This window comes from Ovis canadensis, chromosome 3, assembly GCF_042477335.2.
Source record: "Ovis canadensis isolate MfBH-ARS-UI-01 breed Bighorn chromosome 3, ARS-UI_OviCan_v2, whole genome shotgun sequence".
In the NCBI taxonomy this organism is placed as follows: Eukaryota; Metazoa; Chordata; class Mammalia; order Artiodactyla; family Bovidae; genus Ovis; species Ovis canadensis.
In genome coordinates, this window is record NC_091247.1 from 141,366,479 (window position 1) to 141,392,906 (window position 26,428).

General features: G+C 40.2%; 1 protein-coding gene across 2 annotated transcripts in view; it reads right to left on the reverse strand.

Annotated features, from left to right (window-relative positions):
• The window catches only part of DIP2B (disco interacting protein 2 homolog B), a 230,131-nt gene that overhangs the window by 74,005 nt on the left and 129,698 nt on the right, over positions 1–26,428 (reverse strand). For both annotated transcript variants that reach the window (XM_069584350.1, XM_069584351.1), the window contains exons 3-4: positions 21,399–21,527; positions 7,019–7,144 (exon numbers count right to left, since the gene is read on the reverse strand). In XM_069584350.1, coding sequence (XP_069440451.1) covers positions 7,019–7,144; positions 21,399–21,527 — 255 coding nt within the window. The remainder of the gene's footprint in view (positions 1–7,018; positions 7,145–21,398; positions 21,528–26,428) is intronic.

The following is a 26,428-nucleotide window of genomic DNA, read 5'->3' on the forward strand; positions in this document are numbered from 1 at the left end:
TCTGAAGATCTGGAAGCAATGAGACCAGCGGAAGCACAGGATGCAAAACTGGTCGTGACCAAAGATGAGGCTGGACAAGCAGACAGCACTGGGCTGCTAAGGGCCACCTAAGTCAGCTAAGGAAACTCACCTCTGCTAACTGCTGTGGGAGGGCCCAAAACAAGACAAGTTACAGAAAGCACCAGTAGCGCCAGCATATAACAGGTGGCCAATAACATCAAGTCCCCCTTTCCCCTGAAAATCCCACCCTGTGTTACCTCACAGGTATAGAACTTCAGCTCTGCAAAGTTTTACAGTTTACATGTTAAGGTTATACAAAATGTAAGCACCTATCTAGGACTATATCTTTTAAAAAAAAAAAAAAGCTCCTTTACATAGTCATACAGTTATTTTGTACCTTTTTTAAAAAAGTAACTGTCACCCACAAAACTGTTAGGGATTAGTAGAAAATTGGGCAAGATTAAATTAACAAAGTTATTCTTTTCCCACTGATTCTGCTCCAGTTGAATAAGAACTCACAACTCTTATCCATCATAACTAAAGTCCCTGCCAAACCGCTTGTATGTGATGAATTTAATAGGTTTGCACAACAGGAAAATATTCTGGAAATATAGCTTGTCCTTCAGGTTGTAACTGGTGTGACTTTAACACTGTATCATTAAATACTGATTCCTGGAAGTCTAAAATCCGTTTATAACCCATCAGGAAACATATAACGAGGGGTATGGTGCAAGCTACACAAGTTCCTGGAAAGACAATGCCTGACACTGGGTTCTGACAGCCAGTATCCAAATTAGGTCCAGATACCAGCTTAAAACAGCAGGTAAGTCAAGATTCGCTGAAAGGAAGACCTCACCCTAACAACTGCTACAAAATATGGCATATAAACTCGGCCAGGAAATGAGAGCTTCAAAGAACAAGTAAGGGAAACAACCATTAAGACAGGTAGTATACAGCAGTCTGGAGTCCATGAAAAGAAATGTTCGTGTGTGTTTGGGACGGGCAGGGTGGGAAGGGGTGGTATCAGGCAGGAGAATGTCATGTTCTCTTGCACTGGTGGGTCAGGGGAATGAAGGACTTCCAGAACCTTCAAGAGAGGCAAAGTAAGGTTCCACGTAGGCAAAGAAAGAGTTGGAAGTTTAGGAAGGAAAAGCTTTAGAGACCCAAGTAGGTACAGTCTAGGAATAAAAACTTATGGAAGAGAAGATTAAAAGGTTAGTTCGAAAGCAGTCCATTCTGGACTTACCTTGGGCTACAAATTCTGAAGTGATTAATCTAGCACTAAACTCAATCAGGGTCGATACTGATTGACCAGACGTGGATCAGGAAGATGTTCAGAACCATCTGAGAGATTTTCCAGCATCCCACAGTGACCTGGGTGCACAGAGAGCTGGCTGGGACAGGAAATTACTACGTAATCACTAATCAGCAGAGGCCCATGTGTTGTCTATTAACATCCATATGGGGATACTTATGAGAGAGGGGCGCCGACTAGTAATAATTACTCCAGGATCACTCTACCCATAAGGGATTTCTGAACACTGTTTTTCAAGGTATTGTCCCATGTCTATGAAAAAACATTTCACAAAATAAACTAATATTACAATTAATCTTGCAGTGAGGAGACAGGTACTTCTTTTTTTAAACTTACTGCCTAACTTGAAAAGTTAGACCAAATATGCAGCAATTGCTAGAGCTCCAGAATAAAACCAGAAAACATTTACTTGACATGGTAGCTCAGTTGGTTAAGAACCTGCCTGCAACGCAGGAGACCAGGGGTTCAGTCCCTGGGTTGGGAAGATCCCGTAGAGAAGGAAATGGCAACCCACTTCAGTCTTCTTGCCTGGAGAATCCCATGGACAGTGTAGCTTACAGTCTATGGGGTCACAAGAGTTGAACACAACTTAGTGACTAAACCATCCCCATGGTAGGATGAGAGGGCATACACCAAGTGGTTTAGAGAACAGGCTTTTAAGGCCAGACTGCTTTGGGTTCCAGTCTTAGCTCTGCCGTTGATAGCAGTTGGGCAAATCAGTTCTTACGGGTCTTACTTCTACTGTTTTGCTATTGTTCTTTCCTCTCTGTTTTGGGGTTGTTTGCTCACAAAATCCAGTGGATCTTTATCTGTGGGGATTTTAAATCCCTGGACTGATGCATCCTGCCAGAAACCACTTGTGCCCCAGGTTATCATCAGCCTGGGACCACTTTCTAACATTAGATTTAACAGGACACCAGAACTCAATTCTTGTACCTTCTGACCACAAATTATTAGAGAAGGTCCCTGCCCTCATCATTCTGAGGCAAAGCAGGCAAGCTTTCTTGAGAAGGTTTTCTTTTGCTGGGAGGTTAATTTTTTCATTTAATTTTTTCTAACTGTCCCTTCTGCTAAAGATGTGAACCCTTCTGGGGATCTCAATCCCAACCTTATATATGTCTGAGGTTTTATCTTTCCTACTCTTACAGTAATTAAAATTTAGGTCCTTTGTTGATGGTCTCTTCTCCTCCCTAGGACAGCCAAAGTCAGCCCCATCTAACCACACTGATTTTCAGTGATCATTCTCTACATCTCTCACTTCTGCATGTATTTAAAAGGAAGCTGATTATACCTAGTACTAAATTGAAATTTTCTTTTCCCTCTTTCAAAGAGAGAGTTTTCAGGTTGTCTAACTGACCACACAGCTAGAACTAGATGTCTGAGCAAGTTATTGAGCCTCTTTAAATCTGTTGTCTCATCTGTAAAATCGAACAGAAAATCGTCAAGAAAACAAATGATGAAAAAATGTTAAGCACTTAGCCTTTTGACTAGTACACAGAGGTACTCAAGAAATGGTAGCTATGAAATTACGTTTATTGGAAAACTTAAAATTTTATAATCACTTATTGAAATAAACTAATTCAATCTGATAGACTGGGTTTTTATTGCGCTCTGGCTTAAAGAATATTGAATACTAAACTTCTAAGTACTTGTGGAGCTCTGCTCATAACTCATATCAGTACTAACAAAAGCATTTTATTAAAAGATCCAAAATTTATTAATTATAGCACATTTATAGAGGTCTGATTTGCCATCTCTGTTTACTTTGTGATTTTGAATAAAATTAGAATATCTCCACGTTAGTAACTGACTAATAATGTGTTTTAGCCTATAAGCTCTCAGAAGGCAACAGCTGTTCAATTTGTTTGGAATAATACCCATTCCAGGACTGTGCATACAGGAGTATCTATTAAGCAAAAAAGAACTTTCCAAGAGTAAAAAACAAAATCAAGCAATGAGTCTGATACATAATTGCTAAATCCTAGGATAAATCACTTAGTGACTGGAAGCTTGTCTGTTTCCTCATCTCTAAAGAAATCTGGACTTCCCACTTCACAGAGTAGTTGCTTAAACAGAACAACTGAGGCAGGGCAGCCACTGGTATATGAAAGTCCTCTGCATCCTGTAATTCCATATAGCATCATTAAAGTTTGCTAAAACTGTTACAATATTACAGCCTGTTCGTGGACACTGTTTTCATATATAGAAATACAGAGAGGTAAATGTCTCTGTGACTGGCCCTGTGAATTACTACTACAGTCACTTTCAAGCAGAGCCCTGTATAAGAGAAACTCAGAGAGACCTCTAAATTTTAAGCTTCATTCTATGCAAGCCAGTCAAAACAGCTTCCTGTGCTTTGGAGTCATTATGTGGTCTATTTGCTCATCTGAGCACCCTCAAAATGCAGTGCAGGGTAAGCCCACACGGGTGCAGAAAAAGCTTAGAGAAAAAAAATATATGCTGTAGCTTTTGCACTCTGTTTATCTGTATGAATGAGTAATAGCATTACACAAAGAAGCCCTACAGAGAAAGTGCTGAGGTAACTGCCTCATGACATTAGTAAATGACTTCAGCACATAAAGGGAACTGGATGGCAGTAATTCAAACAGTCTAAAAGACTATGAAAAAGGCCACAGGCACTGGAAGAACCACAGGCTGCTACCAGCTTAGGGAATTTAGATTTTCCAATCCACAGATAGAAATCAGTGCAGGTATCAATAAGCGGGTTTCAGGGTGACTGACATTTTATTATTTGAGATGGCTTTATGAACAAAAGACAAATCAGCTCTCATGCCAAGTGTTTACCATATTTTCCAGATTATATGATTACGAACAAAACCAAGATTTATGACATGGTTCACTTCCAGACTCTTCTTGTTAAATCCCTCCAAAAGCAGCTCTAGATTTTCATCACTTCAGTGACTCCCACAGTTATGCGCTGGTTGCGTCTCTAAGAAGCCGACTGGCCAGTGCGCTTTAGCAGGTATCCCTGAAACTAGGTTCACCTGGCACAGCATGGGCAGAGGAAGGGCCCTGAGCAGAAACACGTTTTGTGACGTTTTGCGGTGTGGCCTCTCAGTGCACAAAGGACAACGTAACTATACTACCGTGAAATCTGAGGTTAGTCTTGCCCTGCAAGAGTGGCACAATTTTTCTATAAAGAAAATAGTAGCATGTCACTTTCATAGCTGCCTAGAACCTGTTTTTGTTTTTTTTAATCAGCCCATAACCATCAATAATTAACATCAATTCTCCTCTTCCTCTTGACCCCTTGAGCACAGCTTCAGCATTTCCTCTAACTTTAGTGTTTTGCGGGCTAGTAAAAAGGCAAGATAAAACCTACCTGCCTTCCCTGGGTTAGCCTGTAAGAGGTTCTAGGAAACAGTGATAAAAGGGTTAAGGTTCAATGGCCAAGTCTCTAACTGGTGGCTCTCAGATGCTTGGAGAGAATGGAATCCATATCCAGGCAAGAATACTGGAGTGGGTAGCAATTCCCTTTTCCAGGGGATCTTCCGGACCCAGGGATAGAACCCAGGTCTCCTGCATTGCAGGCAGACTCTTTACCACCTGAGCCACCAGGGAAGCCCTTATCCTAACTTGGGAAGGACAAATTCCATCCCCCCAGTGGAAAGGTCCTGAGAGAAGCCTTATGACACCGTCCCTCCACAGCCCCTCACCCTGGAACACAGGATGGTTCCAGGCATGTGTGCTGTTGCTGGACAAGCGCATCACGTGCAGCAAGGCTCAGCTCTCTGTGGGGGCCAGGTGAGAAACTGCTACGTGGGGTGCTCTCGGTGCTCCAGCTGGGAGAGAATCCCTCTTCTATTTGACAACACTGATGTCTCTAAGAGCGGATCAACATCTCTCACATACCATTCAGAGTTCCCGGAACAGGACATAAATAGGAAACCTTCTTATTACTCTGGTCTGCTGAATAAAGGTCTTAAGAGAGAGGACTGAATCTTTACAATCATGAAATTATTAAGACTACCAGGTAATCAAGAAAACGATGCCACATCTTTAAGGCTGCAGACAGAGTCGAACATTCATGTTTAGAGATATAGAAGCCTGTACTGAATTCCACAGGACTATGGTCTTGTTCAGCAATGAACAGCCTTGATTTAGAGTTGGTGAATTCCCCTCAGGCAGTGACTTTCAGAAAAGGTTTCCATTCCGTCTGCGTGTTCTCATAATCCTTTGCTGCACTCTCCCATTTCACCCACGGCCATGGGAGCAGACTACTTCATAGCTGCATTTCTTTAGCACAGTTCTGGGGAGGACTGGGTCTAAGGACTTGGGAGTCTGCGCTGCTCCCTACCCTTTGCCATTTACTACAATGGCAAACCTTCAGCCACGCTGCGCCAGAATCTGCCAGCAAGGAATAGCTGTGAGACTGAGAGCCCCCTTTGTCCACGAGGACCCGGCTGGTGCTGTACTAATGCGACAGGGAAGCCATCCAAGATTCTGAACGAGTGGGCTGGAAGTATGCACCACTACAGCACAAAACGTCTCATTGTGACGGTCTGCTAGAGGTATCCTGCGTTACATTTTGAGGATCACTTGAAGCCACAGAGCTATTTCTCTTTGGAACATATTGACACCACAGATGTAAAGAAAAAAAGCACACACAGTTAAGGAGCCCATAGCACGCCCAGATGCTCTGAGAAGTTAGTCAGAACCTAGGAGAAGACTATTAATATAAACCTAGGCCAGGGGCTAGGATCAGTGTGAACAGCTCAACTTGACAGCTGTGAATCAGAGTCAACCACGACCAATGTAACCTTCCTGGGAATCTCCCCCAAAAGACAGGGTAAGTCGCTGAGACCAAAACAGTTCAGGAAATGTTTCTCCCCAAAGATTTTATTACCAGGAACATGACGGTGGAGAAACAGACCCAAGACTGAGGCTCTGAAACAGACGGGCTGTTTAGTCTCAGAGGCTACACATCGAGATTCTGAGACTTCATCTAAATTTTTTAAAACTTTGGGGAAGATTCCAAATGGAAAAGACAACTTAAAGGTGTTCCAGTTACTCTTCAAATATGAATTTGTAGTGAGGGTGGGTGTGGTAAGTCTTCCAAGTCTGGAGGGTGGCGATGGGCCTCTTAGTTCTTGGCTTATCTCCTGATTCAGTTATAGAAAGTGGATTCTTAAAGAAATATAAACATATACAAAATATATTAACACACACATAAACACTTATGTATGTTTTCTAGATTTATTATAACTTTGCATGACTGCTCTCTTTCATGACACAAAAACATTTTGTCCTGAGATCACAGACTTCTGTGACTGTTGCAGAGATAAAGGATTTGATTAGGAGTATAAATCTGTTAAAGACATACATATACGACTCTGGGTCATATTCTGGATGTCAATAAAGTATAGCTATTTAGTCACAGAAGGTATTTTTTAGACCCTAAGCTTTGGCTTTATTTATGACTACATGAGTTTGGAGGTTAGAGCAAGGAAATTCTGGAATTTCAGAAGAAAATTTAAAAAAAACAACAACACAGCTTTACTCTTAAGGCCTTTTTGGTGTGCTGTTTACAATGCAATAATCAAAACCTGTCACCTTCAGTGTGTACTCATACATTTCTGATGACGAGGACAGAGTTCTAGCTCCTACCTCAGAAAAGAAAAAACAGAACTTAAGAAACATCAAAGTAGTAACTGTCAGAGAGAAAGCTCCTGATAAACCTACCAGGTGGTGTGCAGGCATCCGCAGGAGACTGGACAAACGTGGACCGCCTTTTGGTTGGCATGGGCAAAGCCATTTTCTGTTCTTTATGCTTTGCCAGTGCAGCTTGAACTGCTTCTGTGTGGATATCTGAAAGATTAAAAATTTGCATTTATTAGCTCCTGGCTCTCAAAGTGTTTACTTCTTTGAATTGAACTATCACTGCCTCAGCTGTTAAAAGGCGATATTTAGGTGACTTTTATTTATCATTTGTGTTACAGCAAATAGGAAATACAAACAAAGGAGTAGTCAAGGATAATTTACGTGAGAGGAAAATGAAGCCCAGAACAATGAGAAGGCCCTTTAACACAGCAGAGAAGCTGATGGAGAGGGGGCTGGGTGTGTAGTGAGAGGAAGAATCGAACATGCATCAGGGCCAGCTGGGAACCCCACCTCTGAATGGAATGCATGTGATGCAGGCACCCAAAGGACGCTCTCTGTTCAAGCCCAGAATCTGCTTAACTGAAAGGAGCCTACACTCTTCAGTTCTATGCCACAGAAGAGAAGGGCTGATTCTGGATGTAGAAAATACAAGCGCCAGGGGTACTTGTTTGCCACTCTGCCCACAAAAGAACACAGCTCTTCACTTGAATGTCTAATAACGATCGCAAAATTAACATATCCAGAGAAAACTCTTGATTCTCCACTCCCACGCCAAAACTCAATCTATACTGCTACAAAATAGGATCATATAATACACAGTATTTTGGACTGTGCTTTGATTTTTTTAAAAAATATATATTTATTTATTTGGCTGCATCAGGTCTCAGCTGAGGCATGTGGGATCTTGTGGCATGTGAACTCTTAGTTGTGGCATGTGGAATCTAGTTCCCTGACCAGGGATCGAGCCCCACCCCCTGCACAGGGAGTTCGAAGTCTTAGCCACTGGACCACCGGGGAAGTCCCTGTGCTTTGATTAAAACAACAACAACAAAAAACTCTTAGCAAATCCTTCTGAGGCAGATCCTTCTGAGGTGGCTTCCAGGTTCAGAGAAATTCCCTCTTTTCAAGGAACTGGCCCAAGCTACATATGCAAATAATCCTTGAAAGCCTGTCCCTTGTAAGAGCTGGGCTAATCAGGTCATTTGCGGGGGTGGGGAGGGGGCTGTAAGTTTAAACTGAATCAAGAAACTGCAGCTCCTAAAGTGGAGTCACATGAACAGCAGTACCCTAGAACAGACTAAGTCATGATTAGAGGCTTAGAACTTACAGCCCTACCCTCCATCCTCTAGAGAGAGGAAAGGGACTGGGGACTGAGCTAATCACCAATGACCAATTATTTAATCAAGCATGCCTAGGTAATGGAGTCTCCATTAAAAAACAAAAACAAACAAACAAAAAAAAACCCCTCTAAAGTAAGGGATCTGGAGAGCTTCCTGAGTTGGTGAACACATCTTTGTACCAGCAGGGTAATGTACCTTAAGCTTCACAGGGACAGGAGCTCTTGTTTTTGGGACTCTTCTGCACCTTGCCCAGAAGCCTCTTCATCTGGTTGATCATTTCTATCCTTTATAGTAAACTGGTAACATTAAGTATTTTCCTGAGTTTAATGAGCCATTATAGCAAATAATGAAACTTGAGGAGGGGGTGGTGGGAATTCTGATTTAGAGCCAAGCTGAACAGAGACTTCCCTGGTGGTCCACTGGTTTAGACTCTGCACTCCCAATGCAGGAGGCATGAGTTCGATCCCTAGTCCAGGAACTAAGATCCCACCTGCTGAATTAAACAACCCCATATAGCCAAACCGGCCAGAGGGAAGCAATGTGGAAACATTACAGATGGTCTCCAACTTGTGATAAATTCAATTAGTGATTTCTTTTCTTTTTTTTTTTTTTAATTTTACAATGGTATAAAAGCAATACACATTTAATAGAAACTGTACTTCGAATTTTCAATTATTTTTTCCTGGATATGATTCTCTTTTGTGATGCTAGGCAGTAGCAGCAAGCTATGGCTCCCAGTCAGCCACACAATCACAGATGGCTGATACACTTAAAACCATTCTGTAAACATACAGCCATTCTGAGCACATTTAAGGCAGACAAGGCTAAGCTATGATATTCAGTCGATTGTTGTTGTATGTTGAGTCAATAAGCTGTGTCCAACTCTCTGCAACCTCAAGAACTGCATGCCAGGCTTCCCTGTCCTTCACCATCTCAGATTTTGCTCAAACTCATATCCATTGGGTCAGTGATACCATCCGACCATCTCATCTTCTGTCACCCCCTTCTGCTCCTGCCCTCAATCTTTCCCAGGATCAGGGTCTTTTCTACTGAGTCAGCTCTGTGCATCAGGTGTCCAATTAAATACATTTCAACTTAGAATACTTTCAGCTTATGATAGGTTTATTGGCATGTAACCCCACTGTATGTCAAGGAAGGTCTGTACTTGTGATTGGCCACTTCCTTTTCCAGGGGATCTTCCCAACCCAGGTATCAAACTCACGTCTTCTGCATTGCAGGCAGACGCTTAACCATCTGAGCCACCGAGGGAGCCCAAAGGTAGGGGCAGTCTTGTGGAAATGAGCCTGTGGGGTCTCCACTAACTGCAGGTAGTTAATATCAGAAATGAATTAAATTGCAGGACAGTGAGTTGCTATCTGCAGAGAACTGGAGAACTGATGGGTGTGAAAAACCCACACACTAGGTAGGTACCTACCACACAACAGCCGCTTCTACCTCAAATCCACTCACTCACTATAGGTAACCAAACTCCTTGTTGATTTATCCTGCCTGTATTTCTTTGTGCAAAAAATAACCATATTTTTTCCATATCCCTGCCTTTCATACACACAAGGTAGCATACAATATGTACTTTTTTGCACTATGCTTTTTTCACTTAACAGTATATCCTGGAATTCATTTTGTATCAGCTACTAGAGATCTTCATTCTTTTTTTAAAGTAGCATATATAGCACTTCATTGTATACCACAGTTTATTCAATTGTTGTCCTATGTGTGGGCAATATTTTACAATTACAAATAATGATACAACAAACAGCCCTGTGCAAATACACTTCTACGCTGATGAGAATATATCTTCAGGATAAATTCCTACAAATGAGACTCCTAAGTCAAAAATCAAATACAGTTTAAATTTTGTTACATCTTTCCAAATTCCCCTCTGAAAGAGCTTTATCATACTGTAGTACTATCAGCAATGTATAAGAGAGCCTGTTTCCCCGCTGACTTGCCTTCAAAGTATATTATCTATCTTTTCACTGTTGCCACTTCAGTGGCTGAGAAATGGCACCTCAGTATAATTTAAATTTGCACTTAAAAAAAAATCATTATTGATATTAAACATCTTTACAGAGGATTTTAAGAGCCATTTAATATTTGTTTGAAAGTGAAGTGAATGTTCACAGCACCTCACCATTTTTCCATTGGGGGTCTTAGTCTTTTCCCTTGATTTTTAAAAACTCTTCATATATAAAAGATATTGGCCCTTTATCTTTGAGAAATGTTAGAAATATTTTCTTTCAGTTTGTTGTTTATCTTTTGCTATTGTTTGCAGTGGTTTGCTGCCATGCAAAAGTTCGTGGTTTTTTAAAAGATTTTATGGAAAATCTCAAGTCAGTAACCTAAATGCACAACTGAACAAACTCAAAAAAAGAACAAAATAAAACCTAAGTTAGCAAAAGAAGGAAATAACAAGGATTAGAGGAAAAATCACTGCAGATGGTGACTGGAGCCATGAAATTAAAGGACGCTTGCTCCTTGGAAGAAAAGCTATGACAAACCGAGACAGTATATTCAAAAGCAGAACATCACTTTGCTGACTGACAAAGGTTCATATATATATATATATATACAGTCAAACCTATGGTTTTTCCAGTAGTCATGTATGGATGTGAGAGCTGGACCATAAAGAAGGCTGAGTGCCGAAGAACTGATGCTTTCAAACTGTGGTGCTGGGGAAGACTTTTGAAAGTTCCTTGGACAACAAGGAGATCAAACCAGTCCATCTTAAAGGAAATCAGTTTTAAATATTCATTGGAAGGACTGATGCTGAAGCTGAAGCTCCAATACTTTGCCCACCTGATGCGAAGAGCTGACTCATTGGAAAAGACTCTGATGCTGGGAAAGATTGAGGGCAGGAGGAGAAGGGGACGACAGAGGATGAGATGGTTGGATGGCATCACCGACTTGATGGACATGGGTTTGGGTGAACTCCGGGAGTTGGTGACAGACAGGGAGGCCTGGTGTGCTGCGGTTCATGGTGTCACAAAGAGTCAGACACGACTGAGCGACTGAACTAAACTGAACTGAAGTTGAAAAAGAAGAAGTAAAATTGTTTCTGTTTACAGATGACATGATGTTATATGTAGGAAACCCTAAAGATCTCACACACAAAGACTGTCAGAACTAACAAATAAATTCAGCAATTGCAAGATAGAAAAATCAACATACAAAAATCAGTTGTGTTTCTGAACAATAACAATGAATCATCTGAAAAGAAAAGTAAAAATTTACAATAGCATCAAAAAGAACAAAACACTTAGGAATAAATATAACCAAGGAGGTGAAAGATTGTACAATATGAGACACTGATGAAAGAAATAAGACAAATCAGTGGAAAGACACTTTATGATTAACATTAAGTCCATTAAGGACTGCAAGACTTAATATTGTTAAAACATCCATATTACCCAAAGCAATCTAGAGATTTAATGCAATTTCTGTCAAAATCTCAATGACATTTTTTTAAGAAATAGAAAACAAAATTCCTAAATGCATGTGGAATCTCAAAGGACCCCAAAGAGCCAAAACAATCATGAGAAAGAACAAAGCTAAAGGCTTCCCTCTACCTTATTTCAAAACATATTACAAAGTTATAGTAACTAAGACTATGACACTGGCATCCAGACATACATATAGAGCAATGAAACAGAACAAAGAGCCCAGAAATTATTCTGGCGTACACAGCTGAACAGTCTTCAACAAGGGGGTCAAGACTATACAATGGGAAAATGACAGCCTTGATAGAAACAAATGGTGATGGAAAAACTGGAATATCCGTATGTAAAAAAGAATGAAGCTGGATCCTTATCTTTCACCATACACAAAAATTAACCAAAATGGATTAAAGATCTAGACATAAGACCTGAAACTATAAAATTCTTAGGGAAAAACACTTCATGACCTTGGAATGTAATAATTTCTTGAATGTGACACCAATAGCACAAGCAACAAAAGCTGAAAACAGAACTAGGACTATATCAAACTTTAAAACTTCCGCATAACAAAGGAAACAACAGTGAAAAGGCAACTCGGGGAATGGGAGAACATATTCGCAAATCATACACTGAGTAAGGAGCTACTGTCTAGAATATACAAAGAACTTCTACAACTCAATCACAATAAGATCTCAAAGAACTCAATTTTAAATGGGCAAGGGAATTGAACTGATATTTCTCCAAAGAAGACAAATGGCCACTTTAAAAAAAAAAGGAAAATCACAAATGCTGACAGAGATGTGGAGAAAGTGGAACCTGCATGCACTGTTAGCAGGACTGTAAAATGTTACTGCTGCTATGGAAAGCACTATGGAGGTTCCACAAAAAAACTGAAACTAGAACTGCCCACAACAATCTTACTTTTGGGTATACATCCAAAAGAACTGAAGGCAGAGTCTTAAAGTGATATTTACACATCTGTGTTCACTGCAGCATTATTCACAATGGCCAAGATGTGGAAACAACTTAATGTCCACGAATGGATTAAAAAAATGTAGTATATACATACTACATTATGTATTAAGGGTGGAATATTCTTCAGCCTTAAAAAAGGAAACTTTGACATGCTAAGTGAAATAAGCCAGTCACACACACACACACACACACACACACACACACACACACAAAACCCCTAATGTATACCACTTTTAAGAGGTATCTAAGTACTCAAAATTCACAGGTATAGGGAGCAAAATAGTGGTTGGCAGAGACTAGGGCAAGAAGAAATTATTGATCAATGGATATAACGTTTCAGTCATGCAAGATGTAAAGGTTCCAAACAGCTGTTGTATAACAATGTGCATACAGTTAACAATATAATATACACTTAAAAATTCTAAGAGTAAATTCATGTGTTTTTACCACAATAAACATTTCTTTTCTGTATCTTCTAATACATCTGGATTTTCAGTCTTAGAAAGTCTTCTCATAGGCTTTTCATAACCTTAGATTATTTAAAAAATTGACTAATATTTTCTTTAGGTACTTATATGGTTTCTTTTTTACATAAAGATCCTTGATCCATTTGAAGTTTTTGCTCATATCTGGTGTGAGATAATAGGTTTACTTAATTTTTTTCCAGTTGTTGTAGCATAATTTATCAAAAAGTACTTTCTCACCCAAGTGATTTGCAACGCTACCTTTATCATATACTAAATCCCAGATGTACTGCAGTCTATTTCTGAACTTGCTATTCTATTCCAGTGGTCTGTCTGCCAATTTGTGTGTCATACCACACTGTTTTAATTAGTCTTTGGAGTATGTTGCTAGATATTAAAACAGATATAGTCACTGTTGTAGGTTTTCTGAGTGTTTCCTAGCTAGTCTTACATGTTTACTTTTCAAATTGAACTTCAAAAATATTTTTTCTAGCTCCATAAATAAATTTGATAGTGTTTTTACCGGGATTGGATTAAAATTATAATTTTTGGAGTCTTAACATCTTTGAGATACTGAATCATCCTATCTAAGAATAAGGGATGACTTTCCATTTATCACGCCTACTGTGTGTCATTCAGGATGTTCTAAAGTTTCCATCATAAAGGCTTTATACATTCCTGAAGTTTATACCTAAATATGTTTTATTACTTTTGTAAATGAGGTCTGCTCTATCAATACATCTTTCAACTGTTATTTGTTCAACTTTCATTTGTTATTATTAGCAAATATGAAGGCTACTGATTTCTGCACTAATTTCATATCTTGCTACTTGATATAATTATTTCATTAAGTTACTTTTGCCATCAATTCTCCTGGGTTTTCTAAATGAATTATCAACTGCAAATACAGTTTTCCTTCTTTTCTAATTCTTATACCTCAAACCGATCTGTCTTTTCTTCTTTTTTTTTTTGGTTACTACCTCTAGTAAATTTAAATATCAGTATCCCTAGGACTAGTAAAACTCATACAAAAATATAAGGGAAAAAAAAAGAATTCAATTTAGAAAAAGCAGGTTTAGGCAATGGACAAGTGGTTTATAGAAGAAGCCACAAATGGAAAATAAGCATATTCCAAAAGGTCCAATCTCATTAGTAATAAAAGAAATAACATTTCTACCAACAAGATGGGAGAATGTCCATTTCCCCACATCTATGGATAATAATGGGCCATGTTTTTTCATCTTTTCCAAAAAGATAAGTGGAAAATGCTACTTTACATATTTTAAGTAGTTGCTCCTATTCTTGGCTTGTTGTTATGAAGAGGTTAAGACATGGTACAAAAGTGGCACAGCTGGGCTTCAGGGACCAAGGGCAGAACAAACACCCAGTGCCCTTACCTGCTAGGACGTTACTATAGATAGGCAGACAGGCAGGCAGATATGGACAGATTGATACGCAGATGTGTGGGTGGACTGAGTCATTTAAGTAGAGACGTACAGTTCAAGGAGTTATCTGTAAACCTATTAGTAGTCATGCCATTTTTACCAATTTCTAAGGTACTGACCCCTTCGCCATTTTTAATTACAGCAGAGGCAGCAACTATTAAGTTCTGGAACATTAGCATATCACATTAATTTTGGCACTACTGTATGTGCTGGTGGGGAGGAGCAGTGAAATTCTGCATTTCACATTCCCCTGCTTTTACCAATTACATTTCTTTAGTTTAGAATATCTATATAGCAGACAGCTACTCATTCTTCAAAATGGCTCAGACTTTGCCACCTCCACAAATCCTGCCCCCCACAGGGCCTGGTATTCAGGCTCCTTCCTCTGTCAACCCCTCTTCTCTGCTGACTGTGCCTTATGCAAAGGTTTCCTGGGCTCCATCTGTGTTCCTCTAGCAATGAAACTGTGCTCAACTTGCAGGAGGTCTACAACAGATGCTTGCTTAAACTGAACTGAGCTGAGCTTATCTTTCTTGGTGTGAGGAAGTGTATTAATGAAGAAATAAAATGGTCCTGGTGTGCCAGTGGCAGCCACCTTGGCAAGAGTCGCTGTACCAGGGAACATATTTGGACAGAGAAAGTTAGTTTGTTGACAGAGGTACTTATTGCTGCATTTAGCTCCCAGCATTAAGTCAAAAGAATCCACACTTGGAGCAAAAATCAGGAAGAACAATGGACGTAAGGCTTTAAATATTTTATCCATGGATATCACTTTAAAAACTATCTTTTACATTGTTTTTGCTCCCTGAAGCTGTAGCACAAGTTCCAATAAACAAAGCCTTGCCTGAATTTCTCAAAAATCAAAAAGACCCTATCTTTTATAAACTTCCAGTTATAAAATAAATAAGCCATGGGATGGAATGTATAGCATGATGACTATAATTAATAGTACTGTATTGCACATCTGAAAGATGTTGAGAGAGTAGATCTTAAAAGTCCTCTTAGGGTGAGAGAGGGAGGCTCAAGAGGGAGGAAACATATGTATACGCACGGCTGATTCACATTGTTATATGGCAGAAACCAACACAATACTGTAAAGCAATTATCCTCCAATTAAAAATAAAATTTTTTTAAAAGTCCTCTTATAACAAGAAAAAACAATTTTTTTAACTTTGAAAGGTGGCAGATGTTAATGAGACCTACTAGGATCATCACTTCACAACACGTACAAATATCAAATCATTATGCTATATACCTGAAACTAATGTCATATGTCAGTTATACCACAATTTAAAAAACAGAAAACCATCTTTGTTACTTTTTGTTTAAAATTAATACAGATTTTGTTATATGTATATTTTACCACAACAAAAATAGAAAAAATTAATATACATACACATCCCAGAAATAAGCCCACCTCAGTAGCTGGAACAGTTGAAAGTGAAAGTGAAAGTCACTCAGTCATGTCCAACTCTTTGCGACTGTATAGTCCATGGAATTCTCCAGGCTAGAATACTAGAGTGGGTAGCCATTCCCTTCTCCAGGGGATCTTCCCAATCCAAGGACTGAACCCAGGTCTCCTGCATTTCGGGGGGATTCTTTACCAGCTGAGCCACAAGGGAAGCCCGTAGTTTGGTATATAATTATTCCAATTTCTACCCCTGTGTACTTCATAATATATATAACAGTACTAACATGCATAAATTATGCATCATGTGCTACATACTATCTTGCATTTATTACTTAACAATGTATTTTGTACGTCTGTCCATATTTGCACAAATAAATCTACCTCGTTTTCCTATGAGACTTCATAGGATCATTAAACTAGTTTTCATTGAATTCTACTATGTGGACCTACTATAACTTATCACTGTATTTATAATGAACAATACTATAACAAACATTTTTGTATATATATTTTTGTGTATACGTGTATGTGCAAATTCCTAGAAGTAGCATTTCTGGGTAAACGTGTATGAATATTTAAAGTTTAAAAGACAGTGCCAAACTCTTGCACTGCTACTTTTAAGGAAGTAGCTTAATACTACTACTTCCTTAAAAGTAGCAGTAATTTGAAGTAGCTTTATACGGCATTTATATTTTTATACCATTTTAGTGTCTCTAACCAGTCCATTCTAAAGGAGATCAGCCCTGGGATTTCTTTGGAAGGACTGATGCTAAAGCTGAAGCTCCAGTACTTTGGCCACCTCATGTGAAAGTTGACTCATTGGGAAAGACTCTGATGCTGGGAGGGATTGGGGGCAGGAGGAGAAGGGGACGACAGAGGATGAGATGGCTGGATGGCATCACTGACTCGATGGACGTGAGTCTGAGTGAACTCCGGGAGTTGGTGATGGACAGGGAGGCTTGGCGTGCTGCGATTCATGGGGTCGCAAAGAGTCAGACACGACTGAGCGAATGAACTGAACTGAAGGTTTACTTATTTAGTTGAATCAAGATAGACATATTTTACTGAATCTATGATGCCATGTTATATAAAAGATATTCTCCAGGATTAAAAAAATAAGATATCCTGATTTCAGGTATGCTAAAATGTGAAAAGTGCCCTTCTCATATTAGATGAAACCATGGTTCTTAGCTGTCTTGGAAAATGAATGACTAATTGCACATATTGAGAAAAAGCTCTTTCTCAACAGAAAAACAGCACATCAAATGCTCACACTTATTAATTAAAAATACTACACTTCCAAAAGTATTGCTGCATGAGACATAAAACATGCGAGAGCAAACTGAGAAAACTAGGGACTTATTCACATTAGTCAACTTTAGAAGGCCCAGGACGTCTGGATAATTAATACAGAGCATGTTCTTCTCTGCCACAGGACCTGCAGCATCAGAACACAGAATATATCAAACCACTCACTTATTTTCTAGCACGATAAGCCCTGGCCCCTACACCTGTGTCAAAAAGGAGATGTCCAGTTACTGCATTAGCAAAGTCTCTCATCGATAAGAACAGGCAGCTCTTGTAACTGGATTTGACTCCTTCAGCCAACATACAATTCATCTTGATCATTTGATAGAGAAATCACTTCCGAAGTTCAGTCCCCAGACGCGGCTGACTTCGGACATCTCTGCCAGGAGCATGGGAAAGTTGGGTTTCATTTTCTAGCACTAATGTTTGAGCTCAGTAAGGTGATACAGCTACTCTTTAAAAGTCCTTTTTTTGTTTTTGTTGTTTTGTTTGAGGTGGCTAACTACTGAAAAGATTAACATTGAAGAAATTGTCACAATGACTTACCACCCAATCACTTTCCATCTCAGAGATTAATTGTATATTTTCTACACAATTGGGACCACAAAACGTGTGTGTAGAAAACTGCCTCCTGCTTTGATGGGCAGGAAAAGGAGGTACTAAGTAAGTGCATTTGAATGTCAGACCCTTTTGCCTAAGCGCAAAGAATACAATCAGGTCAGAAAATCTAAACTGAATAAATGTAAGCTCTTTATACCATGTCTGAAACATGAAATACTAAGTTTGATTATGACTGGTTGAGATGTTGTAGGTGTTAATAAGCCTCTACCAAATAAGAGAGGAGTTTCAAGTTACACTCACTGAAAACAATGTCAAGCCCTTTTTGTGTACTTTAATCTGAATGCTTATAATTTTTCTTAAACATACCCTCCATTCTTAAGTTAATTTTGCATGTGACATGTAAATAAAAGCCTTCCTATGAATGGAGTAGCAAAGAGATGAAGTTCAACTCTTGATAAATTTCTACAACTTCTTTGCTCTACTTCCGCAGCTACTGTTCAGTTCAGTTCCGTTCATCTCCTTACTCATGAAAGCCAGAATTTGCAGCGTGCACTGAGTTTTTCTCTGCTATTTAGTTAGGCATTTCCTTCCACTTTTAAAAATGTCATTTTCAGCCAAAATTCATGCTTGCAGGCCTCCTCTTTCACGTTCCTCCTCCTAAGAGCACTGCAGAACTTTTATTATCTTCAGGGTTTTCAAATCGCCTTTGTTCCCCACTCTACCTCCTCTCTGGCCTCCTCAGTACTACCCCCCTGGCTGAAGTCCCAGCGACACAAATATCCAAAACCCAACTACTGAGCCCTCCTCAATACCCTGGCACCTAACCAAGAGTCTCCACAGTCTGCTAACCCGTGTATGATTCAGACTACACTTTCTGATACTGGGCTAAGTCTGAAAGTACTGATGGAAAAGATACTTGGGTTTTACTGGCTCAGTGGGAAAGAATCCGCCTAGAATGCAGGAAACACAGGTTTGATCTCTGGGTCGGGAGATCCCCAGGAGAAAGAAATGGCAACCCACTCCAGTATTCTTGCCGGAGAAATCCCCTGGACAGAAGCCTGGCAGGCACAGGCCAGGGGTCTCAAAAGAACTGCACGTGACTTAGTGACTAAACAACAAAGGTGAAGGTCAGAATTTTAATCTACTGAATGAGCTCACTAAAGACTTTTTTCTCTGTGTAATCAGCTTGGACACAGAGTGTAGAGAATCGTCTTTGGGGTTCCTTACTAACTTTTTTGTTAAATGCTGTAAGAACAAGCAAAAAACTTCCCAGCAGGCCTGGGGTGAGTGCTTTAGCAGCTAAAAGCCTTCCAGGCTGGTGAGAACTCACTACTGCCGCACCTGAGCCCCAGCCTCTAAAGGCAACACCGGGCACTGGGGAACCCACCTGGGGGCTTGGAGACAAACAGGAGCCGCTGATTAGCTTTTCCAAATCAGCCTTACCTCCCTCTGATTCATGCCCTAACGAATACTACTTTTATGCCTTCCTTTCTCCAAAACACGTATTTAACTCTTACATGTGCTAGGCCCTGTGCAGCTGGCCCACGCTACTAGAACAAATTACAAATCTGTGTTCCTGCTCTGCTAAAAATTCTTCAGTGGTATTCAAGATTCCTCAAGATTTGCCCGCTGATCATCTTTCCAGCTTCATTGCCCACCTCTTTCTGGGTCTTGCTTTCTAGGTTTCAGCCATAATGAACTATTTCCAGGTTTACTATCTGATGTTATTTCCCTAACTTGGTCTGCCATGACATGGTTCAGATTCTTAGCCTCAGAGAAAGCCTCTTGTCAATCAGCCCCAGGGTAGGTAGGTACAAAGGAAACTTCTGTGTGGCATGTAACAGAATATTTTTCTGACCAAATACTTTTCACTCCTTCCTTCCTTCCGGTGTGTGAAAATACGTATCTAATAATTGCAGCTCATAAAACAACTGTGCTTTTCCTCATTTCCTCTAAAGCCGTTTTCTTGAGGGTGTGATACACACCCTGTTTTTCAGTTCAAGAAAAGGATAAGGTAACCTTGGTTGGTAACAGGGGGAAAAAAATCTGGAGAAAGTAAAATAACATTCCAGTTAGTCTTCTGGCTTAATTCTGCTGGTTCTTAAAACAGTAACTGTGCTACAGAGACTATCCTAGCGCAGAGGACAGTAGATGGATGTGGGACAGGCTTCCTATGCCACACGCCCTGAGGCCTATGATTCACTTCTGCTTGTCAGTGCTGGACGTGGTCTAGCTGGAGTGTGCCCCCACAGCCAGCCACAACACATCGCCTTTTCTTTTACCATGGGTATTTTCTGGGTGAGAAGAAATAAAGTTTATAGGTTTCAGGTCAGTTCAGTCACTCAGTCATGTCCAACTCTTTGCAACCCCATGGACTGCCACACACCAGGCTTCCCTGTCCATCACCAATTCCCGGAGCTTGCTCAAACTAATGTCCATCAAATCGGTGATGTCATCCAACCATCTCATCCTCTGTAGACCCCTTCTCCTCCCACCTTCAATCTTTCCCAGCATCAGGGTCTTTTCTAAGGAGTCAGTTCTTCGCATCAGGGGGCCAAAGTATTGGAGTTTTAGCTTCAGCCTCAGTTCTTCCAAAGAATATTCAGGACTGATTTCCTTTAGGACTGAGTGGTTTGGTTTCTGTGCAGTCCAAGGGACTCTCAAGAATCTTCTCCAACACCACAGTTCAAAACCATCACTTCTTCGGCACTCAGCTTTCTTTATAGTCCAACTCTCACATCCATACGTGACTACTGGAAAATCATAGCTTTGACTAGATGGACCTTTGTCAGCAAAGTAATGTCTCTGCTTTTTAATATGCTGTCTAGGTTTGTTATAGTTTTTCTTCCAAGGAGCAAGTGTCTTTTAATTTCATGGCTGTAGTCACCATCTGTAGTGATTTTGGAGCCCCCAAAAATAAAGTCTCTCACTGTTTCCCCATCTATTTACCATGAAGTGATGGGACTGGTTGCCACGATCTTCATTTTTTGAATGTTGAGTTTTAAGCCAGCTTTTCACTTGCTTTCACTTTCATCAAGGGGCTCATCTATTCCTCTTTGCTTTTTTATGGGTTTACCAATCTGAAATTTCACTGTTAAGTTTCTGTTCCAACTCCATGAGTCAAGAGACTAATCAATAGCCCTGAAAAACACAGAAAGACCTGCCTCTTCCAAGAGAGTCTACTGAGCTTTCCTAGTACCATCTCAGGAGACCCCTGCCCTCTGCTTTCTTATCTATTTATTCACACTGCCTTTGTACTTGCCTGGCTCCCCTGCTGGCCTTGAAGGCAGACATGTTTTATTTGGGGCTATAACCCCAGCAAATAAGAGTACCTACTACATCTGGCATGTAACAAGTACTCAACAAATGGCTGATGAATTAATTAATATAGACCTGTTGGCACTTCAAGAGAAAAAAATAAACATTAGGAGCTCTCAGGATGTACAGTTCACACTACAGTAGGTAACAACTGTTCCAGCAGTAACTTTCAGTTCCCTCTCACCTGATCGGTATCGCTCATCCCTGGCTCCCCCAGATCGACTTCGATGATACTTAGAAGGAGCAGAAGTTGGAGCTGCAGATGGAGCAGGTGTTTGGTTTCTGTGTTCTTTCTGTACTGATGAATCAGTTTCTAAAAAAGGAAGTTTTGAAAATGGTTATAACAATAATAACTAACATTTTCTGAGCACTTTACAGCATTTCCACAACACTCTGAGGTAGGTAATACTACCCATCTACAGTAGTAGTATTCAATACACATATGTTAAAAAAAAAAAATACAAAGGCATCCAGACTAAAACAAAACAAAACAGAACATTATCTTGACAACGGAATTGTCAACAGGTGATGGGAGATATAAGTAGGTGAAAAGGAGAGACTCCACAAACTGGGAGGATGGGGGATACGGTGGGGTGTACATGACCCCCTAATCCTGTACAGTTGCAGAAAACACAGCTTGGGAAGCGTTAGTCTCCCTACCATAAGTTACTCCAAATAAACATGTCATTAAAACAAAACTAGAGTGCTTACTGTGCAAACACAGGTTCAAGTCAAGTCTTACTAGCCCCTCTTCCAAACGAAGGCATCACCGAACTTAACCCTTTCCAGTCCCTGGCCTGTCCCCACATTCTGTCCCCCCAACATTTACTGTTCCGCATCAAGAACATGGGGAAGACTGCAATCCTATTCCTGGGCATATATCTGGAGAAAAACATGATTCAAAAGGATACATGCACCGGTTCATCGCAGCACTGTTTACAATAGCCAAGACATGGAAGCAACCTAATGTCCATCAGAAGAGCAACAGCTGAGGAATACCTGGTACATAGACACAGTGGAAATCACTCAGCCATTAAAAGGAATAAAATCATGCCACTGCCATTTGCAACAACATGGATGGAGACAGAGAGTGCCATATTCAAGTCAGAGAAGGAGAAATACCATATGGCATCCCTCATATGTGGAGTCAATAGAGAAACGATAAGAAGCAAACTTACTTACAAAACAGACTCACAGACTTAGAAAACAAACTTACGGCTACTGGGGGAAAGAATGGGAGCTTGGGATGGTCATGTACACACTGTTACATTCAAAATGGATAACCAACAAGGAGCTGCTGTACAGCACATGGAACTCTGCTCAGTGATATGTGCCAGTCTGGATGGGAAGAAGCATTGGAGGAGAATGGATACATGTATATGTATGGCTAAGGCCCTTCGCTGTCACCTGAAACTACCACAGGATTGTTAATCAACTATACCCCAAATACAAAATAAAAAAATATGAGGGGGGATATGGAGAAGAGAAAATAAGCAGGGAAAATAAGCAGAAGAAAAATACTTTGTTCTGATATTTTGATACCTTTTTTTTTTCAAATGGTATTAGCTCCCAAGTCATAATTTTTTAAAACTGTAGTAAGAATATTTAACATGAGATGTAACCTTTTAACAAATTAAGTGTATAATATGGTACTGTAAACTACAGGAATGAAGTGACACAGCACCTTCAGAACTTATTATTCATCTTGTATAGTTAATACCTTTACCCCCTGAGTAGCAATTCCCCGTCTCCCCCACTCCCCAGCCTCTGGCAACCACCATTCTACTCTCTGCCTCTATGAGTTTAACTATTTTATTCTTTGTTCTTCTGTGATTCACTAAGTTTCATGTCCTCCAGGTTCATCCATGTTGTCATATATTATGCAATTTTCTTATTTTGAGGTGTATTTTAAGTTTCTTCAGTAGCATTTACCTGTGCTCAGAAAGGTACTGGTCATAGCAAACATCCTCTTCCAACAACACAAGAGAAGACTCTACAAGTGGACATCACCAGATGATCAACACCAAAATCAGATTGATTATATGCTTTGCAGCCAAAGATGGAGAAGCACTATACAGTCAGCAAAAACAAGACCAGGAGCTGACTGTGGCTCAGATCATGAACTTCTTATTGCCAAATTCAGACTGAAATTGAAGAAAGTAGGGAAAACCGCTAGACCATTCAGGTATGACCTAAATCAAATACCTTATGATTATACAGTGGAAGTGAGAAATAGATTTAAGGGACTAGATCTGACAGATAGAGTGCCTGATGAACTATGGATGGAGATTCGTGACACTGTACAGGAGACAGGGATCAAGACCATCCCCGTGGAAAAGAAATGCAAAAAAGCCAAATGGCTGTCTGGGGAGGCCTTACAAATAGCTGTGAAGAGAAGAGAAGTGAAAAGCAAAGGTGAAAAGAAAAGATACAAGCGTCTGAATGCAGAGTTCCAGAGAATAACAAGGAGAGATAAGAAAGCCTTCCTCAGTGATCAATGCAAAGAAATAAAGGAAAAAAACAGAATGGGAAAGACTAGAGATCTCTTCAAGAAAATTAGAGATACCAAGGGAACATTTCATGCAAAGATGGGCTTGATAAAAGGGCAGAAATGGTATGGACCTAACAGAAGCAGAAGATATTAAGAAGAGGTGGCAAGAATACACAGAAAACTGTACAAAAAAGATCTTCATGACCAAGATAATCATGATGGTGTGATCACTCACCTAGAGCCACATACTGGAATGTAAAGTCAAGTGGGCCTTAGAAAGCATCACTAGAACAAAGCTAGAGGAGGTGATGGAATTCCAGTTGAGCTCTTTCAAATCCTGGAGGATGATGCTGTGAAAGTACTGCACTCAATACGCCAGCAAATCTGGAAAACTCAGCCGTGGCCACAGGACTGCAAAAGGTCAGTTTTCATTCCAATCCAAAAGAAAGGCAATGCCAAAGAATGCTCAAACTACCACACAATTGCACTCATCTCACATGCTAGTAAAGTAATGCTCAAAATTCTCCAAGCCAGGTTTCAACAATACGTGAACCATGAAATTCCAGATGTTCAAGCTGGTTTCAGAAAGGGCAGAGGAACCAGAGATCAAATTGCCAACATCCGCTGGATCATGGAAAAAGCAAGAGAGTCCCAGAAAAACATCTATTTCTGCTTTATTGACTATGCCAAAGCCTTTGACTGTGTGGATCAAGATAAACTGTGGAAAATTCTGAAAGAGATGGGAATACCAGACCACCTGACCTGCCTCTTGAGAAACCTGTATGCAGGTTAGGAAGCAACAGTTAGAACTGGACATGGAACAACAGACTGGTTCCAAATAGGAAAAGGAGTATGTCAAGGCTGTATATTGTCACCCTGCTTATATAACTTATATGCAGAGTTATAATGAGAAATGCTCGGCTGGAAGAAGCACAAGCTGGAGTCAAGACTGCTGGAAGAAATATCAATAACCTCAGATATGCAGATGACACCACTCTTATGGCAGAAAGTGAAGAGGAACTAAAGAGCCTCTTGATGAAAGTGAAAGAGGAGAGTGGAGAAGTTGGCTTAAAGCTCAACATTCAGAAAACAAAGATCATGGCATCCGGTCCCATCACTTCATAGGAAACAGATGGGGAGACAGTGGAAACAGTGTCAGACTTTATTTTGGGGGGCTCCAAAATCGCTGCAGATGGTGACTGCAGCCATGAAATTAAAAGACGCTTACTCCTTGGAAGGAAAGTTATGACCAACCTAGATAGCATACTGAAAAGCAGAGACATGACTTTGCCAACAAAGGTCCGTCTAGTCAAGGCTATGGTTTTTCCTGTGGTCATGTATGGATGTGAGAGTTGGACTGTGAAGAAAGCTGAGAGACGAAGAATTGATGCTTTTGAACTGTGGTGTTGGAGAAGACTCTTGAGAGTCCCTTGGACTGCAGGGAGATCCAACCAGTCCATTCTAAAGGAGATCAGTCCTGGGTGTTCTCTGGAAGGACTGACGCTAAAGCTGAAACTCCAATACTTTGGCCACCTCATGTGAAGAGCTGACTCATTGGAAAAGACTCTGATGCTGGGAGGGATTGGGGGCAGGAGGAGAAGGGGACGACAGAGGATGAGATGGCTGGATGGCATCACCGACTCGATGGACAGGAGTCTGGGTGAACTCCGGGAGTTGGTGATGGACAGGGAGGCCTGGTGTGCTGCAATTCATGGGGTCGCAAAGAGTCAGATGCGACTGAAGTGAACTGAACTTAGGAAGGTGTCACCTGTCCAGACAACAGCTAAGAATTGGCTATGAAGCCAAAATATAAACAAGCAGACTGAAAGCACAGTGTTCTGGGGAATGCAAGTATCAGCTCTACAAACCTCAGTAAAGGCTGAGGGGAGTCACAGTGCTATAGGAACTGAGACGTGTAACGACAAAGTCATATTGATTTTCAAAACTGGTTTGAGTGCTGGAGAAGCCATATGTAAGAACTTTAGTCTACAGTTCCAGCTGAGCTCTGCATTCCATGTGATTGAAGCTATCTTGGACCTTTCAGACCTGGTGAAAATCACTTACTGACTCCAGTTGGCACCATGTGGCCCGTAAGAGTCATCCAATGAGCCTTGACCAAATTCCTGATCCACAAAGTCATAATATATAATAAAAAAGGCTTCCTTTATTTTTTCATATACTGCTTTTAAGAAGACAAGAAACAGTACATTTCAGGGTGCTCTCTATATTAAAGTGCTTTTATGGACCTTTAAACATTTATTTTCCTAGTACCAGAGATTTTTATTATAAAAATTACATATTATCTGAGCAGAACAAATTTAAAAACTGAGACTTAAATGTAATGTCTGGGGTTGTAAATCAAGTTTTAATATTTTTAGGTTTTAATTTTTAAATCAATCTAAATCTTCTTGATAATCCACTTCACAGAAGACTTGTACTGATTCTTGATATATTCATACCTTATGTTATTTGTTAGTTTTATTTCTCTAGAATAGGGGTCAACAAACCATAGCCCATGTCTGATTTCATATAAACAGTTTTATCAGAACATAACTTACACACATCTGTTAATATATTGCCTATGTGAAGGCACAGATGAATTACTGTGACAGAGACTTTACTGTCCTCAAAGTCTAAAATATTTACCATCTGGACCTTTACGGAAAAAGTTTCCCAGCTCCAGTCTATAATAATAAGTGCTATATTTAAGCATTTGCTTTCTG